The sequence below is a fragment of the Ahaetulla prasina genome, chromosome 3 (genome assembly GCF_028640845.1).
Source record: "Ahaetulla prasina isolate Xishuangbanna chromosome 3, ASM2864084v1, whole genome shotgun sequence".
In the NCBI taxonomy this organism is placed as follows: domain Eukaryota; kingdom Metazoa; phylum Chordata; class Lepidosauria; order Squamata; family Colubridae; genus Ahaetulla; species Ahaetulla prasina.
In genome coordinates this window covers 81,817,950-81,831,335 of record NC_080541.1, presented here as the reverse complement: position 1 = coordinate 81,831,335, position 13,386 = coordinate 81,817,950, and the positions used below count along the sequence as shown (strand labels likewise).

Here is a 13,386-nt window from a genome sequence, read left to right as displayed (position 1 = left end):
TCAGCTGGGAGTCAGGAGGCAGCAATAGATTGAGGGCGGTCCAGGCAGAATTTTTACTACCGGTTCTCCGAACTACTCAAAATGTTTACTACCGGTTCTTGCAAACCGGGGAGAACCGGTAGCAACCCACTACTGCTACAGACCTCTTAGGAATGGGGTGAGGTCAACAGTAGACAGTCTTGGGTTATTTGTTAATAAATAATATTATTAACCTTTCACAAAGAGACAAGAACAGTATTGTTAAAAAAATTCAGCAGCTCATTATTTCAAAGAGCTAACGACAACGTGTCAAGTCTATATTAGAATAGTAATGTTGCATCTAAATGAATTACTGAGCAGGGACCTGATTCTTGGTTTCCATCCAAGAGAGTGTTTCTATGTGTATGCATGTGGGGTGTTTTAATCATAGAGGTTATTCATGGCATTCATTATATAAAATAGGTGCTGTCTCACCCAGTTTTCTGCCTCATCACTGGAAATGTTTGTTTTGCAGACTATATTTACTATGCAGGGCCCGCCTTCATGATGTTCGGCAACATCCCATCGGTAGGTGTTTCCTAATTCCTTCTAAATTTTATAAAGGAAAAAAAAAACATTATTTGTCAAATGTCTAATAGGGTACAGTAATGCTACTTTTAGAAATGAATGTACTAGAGAAGTAAGACATGTTAAAGAGGAATGTGGTTGTTGCAACATTATCTAGTAAAATGTCATGCATAAGGATCATGTATTATCATATGACAGCCTGGGAGCAATTGATATCATTGCTCGACAACTGCTCAGGATAGAGGTACACAGCCTGACTCCCAGGGTTATTTGAATACTCTAGAGATAACTGTTATTTTGTAATTTTTGCACATTGTAATTTTTAATGTGGCAGACAAAGATAATTAAAAACAGCAGCGGAGAATCATTAACAATTTTAAGCGTTCATTAATTCATTAAATTAAAGCAAATCAAATGTAGATCTTGTCCAAATGAATTGTGAAGAGGGGCTCCAAATGTGGAACTCAGTGACATAGAATTCTTGGCTTGGAAAAAAAAAGAATGGTTGGAATTTTATATTAGAAAATAGTAAGAACAGAAGCCAAACTAAAGAAAATTTAGTTTGATCGGCAGAGCATTTCATAGGAGATCAGTGAAAGCATATGAGCAAATGATTTACTCTCTATTTAGAGAACTCTCTAATGCAATTGTGGGGAATTTGTGTTGTCAATGACTACCTGTCAATGACTACTTCAGCTTCAACCGCAATAATACACAGGCAAACAATAGACACAAACTCAAGGTGAACCGCTCCAAACTCGATTGCAGAAAATACGACTTTATCAACAGGGTGGCCAATGCCTGGAATGCACTACTTGACTCTGTTGTTACATCTTCAAACCCCCAAAACTTTAACCTTAAACTGTCTACTGTGGACCTCACCCCATTCCTAAGAGGTCTGCAGGGGGTGTGCATAAGCACACCAGCGTGCCTACCGTCCCTGTCCTACTGTCCCCATTTATTCATACTCATTTCATGTGTTCATGTCCATGTTTATACTTATGCCTGTTTTCTCATACATTTACTTTGACAAACTAACTAACTAACTAACTAAATAAATAAATAAATAAAATACTAGCAGTGACAACTAGCATGCCAAGTAGTAAGCGAAGCTGGGAAGTTTTGTTCAACAGCATTTAGGGGACTTTCTGCCTGTCTTGTCCTACCCTGATAAAGTGAACTCTGAAGTACAGGCAATGAAAAATAAAACCGGGAGAATTATGTTAGTAGAAAGACTTATGCAGACCACTGCTTGTTGAAAATAAATACATAAAACAATCAACTTTATTTAGGAAAGTATGATACAAGGAGGAAGAGAAAAATGCAGGAAGTGCATGTGTCAGACTGCTACTTATCATTACATTTATTACCCCAACAGTCCCAATATTATCCTGATATTTTAAGGTTCATAAAGTGCAGAAAACCAGCAAATGCAAATAATGAATCTTCAAACAATAGGATCCTCAGATCCCTTTGCTAAAGCAAATAACTGGATCTTCCTTTTGCCTGTGAATTTATTGCATGCAGCCTTCAAGGAATTATGCTGTAGCAGCATGAGGAAAAAAGCCCTTTCGCCCAGTTAAAACAATCTCATCTTATTGGTCTTTCACAAGTCATTTGACAGTTTTATTTTTCAGTTTATTTCAATGCCAGCTTCAGTTGCAGGATTGTTTTTGACAATTGCCATATATTGGGTTGTTGACTAATTTAACTAATTAAAAAACAGCCACAGTAACATTCTGGATGAGAAGTCGTAGTCTCCATAAATTAATTAATTTCTTCAGAACATATTCATTCCTTTCTTTTTCTTACAGATAGAACTTCATGTTAAAGGTCAGCTCTTCAACGAAGACCATCGTACAATCATTTGTGTTGATTTTTATATCAACAAAAAATGAGAAATTAATCTTTGTCGCTTTTCGAGCTAGCATTGCCTAGACCAGGGCTTCCCAAACTTTTTCTTTCAATACCCAAAACCATTTATTTAAAAAATCTTATTGAACTTTGAGGACCAGCTGTTAAGTCCTTTCCTTCAGCACTTTCGTAACTCTAAACAGTCATTGAAGGAATGGACACAACTCAAGCACCACCTTTATCATAAAAGCGGTATCATTAAATGAATTCATATTATTTCAACAGATTACTATTCACAATTTCATCAATTTTTGTCTTAATGGGAATACTTTGGGAGATTTTTGAATATATTTTGGTACACGTGTCCATCTTTAAGTCAGTTTAAATATTCCTCTTGTGATGGGGAATGGGCTTGTATATTATTACCCCAAAAAGGCCCAATTTTACCCAATTTTGGATATAGGGCAGAGGTGGTATTCAGCAGGTTCTGACCAGTTCTGGAGAACCAGTAGCAGAAATTTTGAGTAGTTCGGAGAACCGGTAAATGCCACCTCTGACTGCCCCTGCCCACATTTATTCTCTGCCTCATGATTGGGAGGAAATGGGGATTTTGCAGTAACCTTCCCGTGGAGTGGGGAGGGAATGGAGATTTTACAGTATCCTTCCCCTGCTACGCACACCAAGCCACGCACACCAAGCCACACCCACAGAATCAGTAGTAAAAAAATTTGAATCCCACCACTGATACAGTGATACCACTGATCTTGACTTACGACCAGTCACTTAGCAACCATTCAAAGTTATGACAGACCGCTCCCAAAAGGTACTTAGAACCCACTTTCATTCCAACCTTTCCCCTCAAGTCACAGAGCACTTAACAGCCAGTCCGCATTTATGGCTGTCACATGACTGCAATTTATGTTTTGCCAGAGACTGGCATTTGCTTCAGGTTTCTGGCAAAAAACCCACCCACTGGCTAAAGCGGTTTCGCTAAGCAACTGCCGTGTTCACCCAACAACTGTCACAAAAAAAGACTGCAAAATTGGCCGCAGTCACATAGTGATGTCCTTAACAACCAGCATGGTTTACTACTGAATTCAACTTTACATAATTCGTGAGTTGTAATTTACCTACCTTTGAGAAGAACTAGTCTACAGTTAAAATCAGCCTAAGTTTTAGAAATTCAAGGAGCGCTTACTTCAATCTACCCATTGTAACATGCTGAAACAATGGAAAAGGAGGCTGATTGAGTTCAGTTGCTATTTTAAAAGTTGAATGGACCTGATATATTCAAAATGATCCATCATTGTACGTTTAATTTTACTTTCTGTAAAACTTTCTGCTTCCTTTTAAGAAACATTTTGCTAAAATTGTATCTGTTGTGCCTCTATTAGGTTCATTCACAAAAAAAGGAATTTCCCAGAGAAATTCCTTTTTCAAATTGTTGTAACTCTCCCTGGAGGTTCATTTTCCTGTTAACTCCCATTCCCCTCAAAGCAAGACTGAATGCCCTTTTCCCCCTCATCAGTCCTGCTCATTTGGGATTTGTGCAGGGACACCCAAGGGTGGTCAAAAGAGTCAAAGTTTGGCCACCACTGTGTGATTAAGACTGCCATCTTGGTCTTTTTGACCATGTCACCAATGCAGACAACCTTGCGTGAAAACGAGTCTCTTGGAAGAGTAAGAATGACTGAGATCCACACTCCTAGGAGTCTGCGGCACTACATTGAAAACATCTTGCACAGAAAAACAAGGCTTGGACAAAGCAAGCTAATGAAGCCACAAATGGGCAACTGTTAATATCCACAGCCAGCTGGATCAATAAACGAGCAATTTTGTCCTCACCCTCTTCCAGAAAAAAAGACAAGTCCATGTAGCAAGCTGGTCTCAGCTGTGCTTGCATGGAGGGAGTGCCATTTTGGAAATCCACTGCAACATTGGACCCCCTCTGAACATGCTCCTCAGCCAAGAGATCAGCTTAGTCAGATGGAGGGCTGCCATTTGCTCAGGAGATATCAGGGGAATTTATCTACTTACAGTAATTTTATTCTGGTTTTGTTGTGAGGTTTCTTGGGCTGAACAACAGGAGTGCACGCATACTTTTACACATGTGCAAATCGTCCGTGATGACATCCGGGCGGGTGGGCAGACTCTCCCACTGTCATTACTACAGGTTCACAAGAACCGGACTGAACTGGTAGCAACCCACCACTGCTGAACAAAATAAGAAATTAACTCTGGTTGTTTCTCCAACACAAAAGCTACAATTTAGTACCTTGCCACATTATTGAATAAAAGGTTCTTTTCTGGAAAGGTTTGTATTCTGTCAAATCTCATGGACGAATAAATAAATATATCAGCTGAAAGAAGGAATCCATTCGCAAGAATATATACAAAAAATGAGCCCTCTGTCTTTGAGAAGTACATATACAGAGCTAAGCAATATATATAAAACCTTTATATAAAAGTTAGTTAAATTTAATGAAATGTTCACAACTATGAAATAGTTTTCATTTGGAGTTATGGTCTATATAACCTAAATCTGTATTTTGTCAAATGCCAGTCTCTTGCTTTGGGGATGCATGCTTTTTTTAAAAATTTGTTTTAATTTAAATCCAGCTTTTAGTTCAGGAGCTTAAAGTGGTACATGTAGTGCTTTCTCCTTCCATTTTCCCCCACCACAAGAGCTAGGTTGGGCTGATAAAATGAAACTGGTTCAGTTGTATAATGAACTTCCAGCTTCAAGGGGGGACCTCATTCTGAGTCCTGTAGTGCAGCGGTCACCAATCAGTGGTCCGCAGACCAATTGTGATCCGCAAGAAAATTTTGGTGGTCTTTGGAGAAATCTTCATATTTTTGCCGGTGCACCCTGGTGGAGGAGCTGCTCTAGGATGACCAATGGGCCAGTTGTGTGAGTGTGACTACTACAGCTCTGGAATATGGGACTGGCCATGGCAGGGCTGGAAATCTCTGCCCTGGGTGGCACGTGCAATGCGCAACTTTGCAGGTGGTACAATACGCAAAAAACGCAGCCCTCTCCGTCCGGAATGAAATAATGGTGCTGTTGCCGAGGCAGGGAAGGGAGCGGTGTAAACAAGCTGAAGCAGTGATTGCAATGGTTGGAAGCTGTGGGAACGAAGCACCACTTGCACTTGCGCGGCATCAGCATTCCGCCTTGGTATATTTGAGCCAGCCAGTGATGCAAAGCAGCCCTCATCTCCTGCCGCTTGGAACTTGGAGTGGTAAACAGCTACTGGTCCGTGGAGCAGCCAGATTTTGCTCTCCATTGTGGATACCAGATTGGACCCCTGAAAGCTCTCGTCTCTCGAGGAGCACTCACTGAAGCGGCATGGGAAACTTTGCTGGGCTCCTTGAGAGATGAAAGTTTGCAGGGGGGCGATCTGGCATCCACAATGGAGAGCAAAATCCAGCTGCTCCCTGGACCAGTCACTGTTTACTACTCTTGAGTCCCAAGCGGCAGGAGATGAGAGCTGCTTTGCGCCATTGGCTGGCGGAAATATACCGAGGCGGAATGCTGATGCCGTGCAAGTTTAAGTAATGCTTCGCTCCTGCACTTCTTCCAGCCCTTGTTAGTGCCCCGTGCTCAGTCTCTCAGGGAGATGCTTGACTTACTCTCAACCCCAAGACTAGCCCATGATATGAGAGAGAGAGAATCAGAGAGAGAACGATAGAGAATCAGAAGGAGACAGAGAGAGAGAATGAAAGAGAGAGAAAGACAGAATGAAAGAGAGAAAATGAGAGACAGAGAAAGAGAGAAAGAGACAGAGAAAGAATCAGAGAATTAGAGAGAATCAGAATGAGAGAGAATGAGAGACAGAGAAAGAGACAGAGAATGAAAGAGAGAGAATGAGAGAGAGAGACAGAATGAAAGAGAGAATCAGAGACAGAGAGAGAATCAGAATGAGAGAGAGTGAGTGGGGGAGAGAGAGAAAGAGAGAGAGAAAGAGAGAGAGAGGAGGGAGAGTGTCTGAAGGACCCCATCCCGTCTCTGGGAGTCCAGGCACTTCAGCAAGCGGCGCGGTGGATTCGTATCAGTGGTCCGCAGGATTTAAAATTATGAACTTGGTGGTTCCTGAGGTCCAAAATGTTGGGGACCCCTGGTCTAGAAAGCATAGAAAAGCTAAGCAATATAGGATAGCCACAGATTATTCAGTGCCAAACTTGGTAATCAATATTTCTTCCCTGGATAGAAAAATTCAGTCAGGACACCACAATACTCTTTCATATTTACACCACTGCAGCTTGAACAGTAACTGTCATCTTAAGCAGATTTGACAAAGTATATAAGCTGGATATTAAAATCTCCTATTAATGCTGATCTCTAGAACCTTTGCCTCGGGAATAATGGAATTTGCAAAACCGTTGTATGCCATCATGAATAGCAATCAAAAAGCTACTGCAGATTACGATTGCAGACTGTAAAAAATGGCCCCTTAAATTCTCACTGGTTTTTCAAACATGATGCCTCCTACAATAGATGATCTTGATATTTAAATACCAAATACTCATTGGTAGGATTTTCCCTGCTCAAAAGACTGAAATGAATTCCCTTCCTGATAAGAGCTCTTAATCTTGCCGTGAATGGGAAAGTAGATTTTTCAGATTGTTTTTCTTTAAATGGGCATTTGTTTGTGGATGGCAGTTCCCCAAAGCCTTGTACACTGCCAAACAACAGCTAATTTCAAACTTACATCCCTTTTCATTATTGTGCCATTGAAAGGATAAATGCTTTCCTTCCCCAGCTGGGAAAAATGACAAGGGAGTCGTGTTTGAAAATAGGCTAGCCTTACTATCTGAGAAGAACTAATAAGTAGTTTCCTAATAGTTAGAACAATTAACCAGTGGAACAACTGGCCTCCAGAAGTTGTGAATTCTCTAACACTGGAAGAGATTGGATAACCGTTTGTCTGAAATGATATAGGGTTTCCTGCCTGAGCAGGGGGTTGGACTAAAAGACCTCCAAGGTCCCTTCCAACTCTGTTATTCTATTCTACTCTAAGATAATGTGCCAGTCTACTCTGTATCACTGTATTTTTGATGCCACACGCGTGCATGAACGATGAATGTGAGCAAATTGCCGGGTTGTTTGACGTCACATACATGTGTAGATGGCACGCACAAGCGAATTGCTATGCGAATCCCACCTCTGAGCACAAACATGCAAAGTCCCACATGGAAGTAATGGATCAACAGTGAAAGAATGTAAAGGAAGAAAGATTTATTTTTTGTCAAAATGCTATTCAGCCATTCTCTGTAAGTGCTTCTCTGTCCCATTACCTTGGATCGTTGTTGTTCCTTTAATCAGACATTGCAAAGGTTGGGTCAAACCAGGCTGCTTTGTGGTCCCAAATCCTTTTACAGAGCCTTGCCCTGTTCTGTGAGTCACTCCATATCTGCTGACAAGAAGCCAATCTGCTGTTTGGGCCCAATGGGGAGATTTCTGATTGCAAATACCAGCTTCAGGAAATATGTTCTCTCATCAGAAACTCACCAAGGAAAAGTGTTACATTTGCTTTTAGCTCTGATATCTTGATCAACACCCTTTTTTGTTTTTTGTTTTGGCTAACAGATGCATTAAAAAGAAATACCCCTGCATTTTAAATGATTTTTTAAATCAATTCTGGCTCTGAAACTGTAACCAAAAAATGAATACTGTAGATGCAACAGATAGGACTCTGTCTTACTTCTGTCCTACTTCCAAACCACACCGTTTAATTGGGGAATGGGGTAGGGGTGTGCTTTTTTTACAAACTCCTTTAATCTGCATTGTAGGAAGTTAAAACCCACCCCTCTCCTAGAGAAATGAAATATTTTAGGAAATATTAAAAGGGCAGAATATTTCCCCTAAAAGGGAGGCAGAAACTCCCTTTAACCCAGTTTATTCAACATAACAAAGATTTACCTCCTTTAGGCAGAGCCATAGTAGGAATTGCCCAAAGCCCTTTCATTACATCATCACTCAGCAAGACTCAAACAAACTTAACAGAGAAACAACCTAAAGAGCTAGTAATGACTTCTGACAGCAACCAATCAGGATACTCTTCCTGTGCCCTAGGAAGTTCAAAGCCAGAAAGGGTATAAAACCCAGGGATTCTCAGCATTTCTTCCCTTTTTGCCCAGGACCTCAAAACCATGTGGTCCTGTCCACCATTAAAAACTATCTTTCCAATGTTTCCAGTGTCTTTCTCCCCACTTGGAACTGCACCCAGAAGAATATTTCTTCCAACAGCATAAATGATCATTTGTAATGATCCAGAGCGTCTTAACTAAGCCCCCAACGAGGCTAGGTCTAAATTCATTCCCTCTCCTCTCCTCTCGGGATGTAAATCCTCAGAATTTCTTTCAAGGAATAGTTTCACACTCTTCATTCCCAGGACTGAGGCAATAGCTCAGAGAAGCCCCGAGGAACCTGTCTAAAAATCCCTATGGTTGTCTCCACAGTAGTTTTCATTATCCTGGGTCATGGCTGCAGAAAAGAAATACTTCATTTACACACAACCCTTTGGTATTGTTGGAAGAAAAATCCAGTCTGTTCCAAGACGCTGGAAATAAAATGGAAGCTGATCGGAAAGAAGGACTCTGTTTATTGATGAGCAGAACCAACATCAGCATGTAGTGCTGGGACAGCTGACAAATTTGTTTGATGAGTACATGTATTTTATAGGGTTCTGAGATGGTGCTAGGGGGTTGTGCAATGTAATAAGCCTGGTGTCTTTTGCTATTCGAATGGTGGTGGGTTAATCCTATTATGTCCTAAAGGTCATGTCCTGTTCATAGAATTTGGGTGGGGGGGATGTAAATTTTAACCCCATCAACTGGAGCTGAAGGTGTTTTGTTTGTGAATAGGCTGACCTGGATTTCTTAATGGGCACAAGGCTTCAGGCATTTGCTGGAGGCTTTTTTTTTCTTTTTGGGCTGGGTCATATTCCATTCTTTATAATATCCCACATGAAAAGCTTTTCTCTAATAAGAATCTTCCATGATTATTGAATGCTAGATAGGACATAAACCGTTTCACTGGAAAGCCTTGATTTGATTGATTGTTTCTTAACAATCAAAATAAGCATGAATACAATAAAAGCTTGAAAAAGAGTTTTTCTTCTATCTAAACATGGACTTGAAGCATTGGTGAGGAGCCCATTATGGATTCTTCATTATTAGCAGAAACCACTTTGAAACTGAATAACCAGAAAATAACCAGCCTGGCTTTTCTGCATTAATATTAGAAAGAGGAAGTGGGCAGGCTAACTATTAACCCTGACAACAAGAAAGGCACCATTATTACACCGACTCTCCTCCACAGAGGTCATGAAAGCGCTCAAGGTTGTTCCTGTCCTCCTTTCACTGATTTATATCACCGTCAGCGTCACCATATGGCCTACACACATAATCTGCAAGAACAATAATTTGGAAGTGAACTACAAAAGCTGTGGTGAGAGCTCATACTTCTGTTTAACTTTTTACGATGATCTTGTTTTGTACTAGCAGCTAGTGCTGTAGGCTGTGCAATAGACTGTTTGCTAGACGTATTTGATACTTCAGGTCTTGATGAAGACTGGTTTGGGGCAATTCTCTTTTGTCACAATCCATTTCCACGGGATTAAGAAAATAAGAATAATAGAATAGAATAGAATAGAATTTTTTATTGGCCAAGTGTGATTGGACACACAAGGAATTTGTCTTGGTGCATATGCTCTCAGTGTACATAAAAGAAAAGATAAGTTCAATTGATGGTCAATATATCAATATAAATCATAAGGATTGCCAACAACAAAGTTACAGTCATACAGTCATAAGTGAAGAGAGATTGGTGATGGGAACGATGAGAAGATTAATAGTAGTGCAGATTTAGTAAATAGTTTGACAGTGTTGAGGGAATTATTTGTTTAGCAGAGTGATGGCCTTCGGGAAAAAACTGTTCTTGTGTCTAGTTGTTCTGGTGTGCAGTGCTCTATAGCGTCATTTTGAGGGTAGGAGTTGAAACAGTTTATGTCCTGGATGTGAGGGATCTGTAAATATTTTCACGGCCCTCTTCTTGATTCGTGCAGTATACAGGTCCTCAATGGAAGGCAGATTGGTAGTAATTATTTTTTCTGCAGTTCTAATTATCCTCTGAAGTCTGTGTCTTGTTGGGTTGCAGAACCAAACCAGACAGTTATAGAGGTGCAAATGACAGACTCAATAATTCCTCTGTAGAACTGAATCAGCAGCTCCTTGGGCAGTTTGAGCTTACTGAGTTGGCGCAGAAAGAACATTCTTTGTTGTCCTTTTTTGATGATGTTTTTGATGTTAGCTGTCCATTTGAGATCTTGCGATATGATAGAACCTAGAAATTTAAAGGTTTCTACTGTTGATACTGTGTTGTCTAGTATTGTGAGAGGTGGAAGTATGGAAGGGTTTCTCCTAAAGTCTACCACCATTTCTACGGTTTTGAGTGTGTTCAGTTCCAGATTGTTTTGGTTGCACCACAAGGCTAGTCGTTCAACCTCTCATCTATATGTGGATTCATCATTGTCTCAAATGAGACCAATCACTGTTGTGTCATCTGCGAACTTCAGTAGCTTAACAGATGGATCGTTGGAGATGCAGTCATTGGTATACAGAGAGAAGAGAAGTGGGGAGAGCACACAGCCTTGGGGGGGCTGTGCTAATTGTACAGGTATTTGATGTGATCTTGCTTAGCTTCACCTGCTGCTTCCTGTTTGTTAGGAAGCTTGTGATCCACTTACAAGTCTGTTCCGGTACCTGTAGCTGGTTCAGCTTAGTTAGAAGAATGTCTGGAATGATGGTATTGAATGCTGAACTAAAGTCTACAAAAAGGACCCTTGCATAGGTCTTTGGAGACTCAAGTTGTTGTAGGATGTAGTGCAGAGCCATATTAACAGCATCATCTGTTGATCTATTTGCTCGATATGCAAATTGCAAGAGGTCTAACAGCGGATCCGTGATGGTTTTCAAGTAGGAAAGCACTAGCTTTTCAAAGGTTTTCATGACTACAGATGTTAAAGCAACTGGTCTGTAGTCATTCAGTTCCTTGATGGTGGGCTTCTTCGGCACTGGGATGATGGTAGAGCGTTTGAAGCAAGAAGAAACATAGTACATCTCTAGTGATTTATTGAAAATATGGGTGAAGATGGGGGCCAATTGGTCAGCACAGACTTTTAAGCAAGGAGTTATCTTGTCTGGGCCTGGAGCTTTTCCTGGCTTTTGTCTGTGACATAGGTCCTGCACTTCCTTTTCTGAGATCACTAGGGGTTGTGACCCCAACAAAATGGGGTCAGTTGTAGGAGGCTTGGCTGTTGTTGGTGTGTCTGAGATGGGTGTTGTGGAGATAGGTGGCTGTAGTTTCCTTTCAAACCTGCAGTAAAACTCATTCAGGTCATCTGCCAGTTGTTGATTACCTTCAGCCTGGGAAGGAGGTTTGCCATAGCCGGTGATATTTTTAAGAGTTTTCCACATGTTTGCTGGTTCATTTGCTGAAAACTGATTCTTTAGCTTTTCAGAGTAGCTTCTTTTTGCTGCTCTGATCTCCCTTGTTAGTGCATTTCTGGCCTGATTGTACAGCATTTTATCACCTTTATAAGATATGATTATGAGGACCCAGATTGTTGGGGTCATTATGCTGACTCTATAAAACTGCTTAGAGTTGTCTGTAAAGCACTGTGAAGTGGTATATAAGTCTAAGTGCTATTGCTATTGTTATGATGTGCAATGGTAACAGAGAATAAATAATTTGTGACAAACCTGCTCATTTTAACCTTATCTTATATTCTCCCAGTCTAACATTTCAAGTAATGCTTGAAGCATTTTTAATAGATAGAGTTCTGATCTGGTGAATGCAGCTTTAATGCAGATGTGAACCAATACCCACCCCAAATATTTGGATTCATCTAACCCTCACACCCATCCTACTTGGAATGGTGAGAATCCTGATTTTTCCGTCTCCTCTGCCATCTTCTTCTGTCCCTATCTGCGTAATAAACAAGGCAGTGGAGCAGGGGTGAGATCTAAAAATTTTCCTTACTGGTTCTGTGGGTGTGGCTTAACTGATGGGCATGGCTTGGTGGTCAGGTGATGCAGTGGGTGTGGCTTGGTGGTCAGGTGACCCAGTAGGCATGGCCAATAATAAGAAATAATAAACAGAGTACACAAAACAATAAGAGGTACCAAAAACCAACTTTCACACTTTATACATGCACACACAACACAACACAACTGACTCACAATGTAAAAGCAGCTGCACTTGACCCAAAATGGTCCCTACAACAAGCATGACCCTCACAGAGGAACAAAAAGCTCTAAACACTACAGAAACGCACCAAATCTCAGAAAGCTGCACAAATATTTTATTTTATTATTTTATTATTTATATTTTTAGATAAAACAGCTAAATTTAAAATTTTCTTAACTTTAAATTGCTATGTCTAAAAAAACATAAAACTCCTTTAAAAAAACCCCAATTAACTATTTTTAAAGCTTCCCCCCCCAAGAAAAACTCAGTTACTTACCAAATTGAAGGCACAAGGCAGGCAGGCAGGCAGATTCAGTTGCTTGCCGATGAGATTGATTGCAGGTAGGCAGATTCAGTTGCTAGCTGATGCAATTGATTGCAGGGATTGCAGCAGGTGAAGCAAGGCAGAAAAAGCGAGCAATCCTGCCTGGGCAGGGGGTTGGACTAGAAGGCCTCCAAGGTCCCTTCCAACTCTGTTATTATGTTATGTTATTTGTTTAAATGAGACCCTTGACTGCTGCCCTAAAACATTGCACCAATTGCATCACTGTGTCAGCTTGCCTCCAATCAATGGTTAAGAAAATAAAGACCCAACTCCATCAGTTTGAAGAGATTGGTAATTTTTACTAAACACGTCAAATTGCAAGGAAAGCAAAGCCAGAACTGAAAGTAATTATAACTGTACAAAAGTATTTCCTCTCTTGAACCCTCCTCCCTCCAAAGTTCAAACAGTC

General features: G+C 40.6%; 2 protein-coding genes across 5 annotated transcripts in view; both read left to right on the top strand.

Annotated features, from left to right (window-relative positions):
• LOC131194653 (lymphocyte antigen 86-like) overlaps window positions 1-3,206 on the top strand; it is a 38,982-nt gene extending 35,776 nt beyond the window's left edge. The window contains exons 4-5 of the mRNA XM_058175896.1: window positions 494-546; window positions 2,361-3,206. Of these exons, the coding sequence (XP_058031879.1) occupies window positions 494-546; window positions 2,361-2,444 (137 nt within the window). The 3' untranslated portion in view covers window positions 2,445-3,206. The remainder of the gene's footprint in view (window positions 1-493; window positions 547-2,360) is intronic.
• Window positions 3,207-9,688: 6,482 nt separating this feature from the next.
• The window catches only part of LOC131194652 (lymphocyte antigen 86-like), a 46,842-nt gene continuing 43,144 nt past the window's right edge, over window positions 9,689-13,386 (top strand). For 2 of the 4 annotated variants that reach the window (XM_058175893.1, XM_058175892.1), the window contains exon 1: window positions 9,689-9,853. In XM_058175893.1, coding sequence (XP_058031876.1) covers window positions 9,730-9,853 — 124 coding nt within the window. In that variant the 5' untranslated portion in view covers window positions 9,689-9,729. The remainder of the gene's footprint in view (window positions 9,854-13,386) is intronic. The other 2 variants (XM_058175895.1, XM_058175894.1) reach the window with 2 other exon arrangements.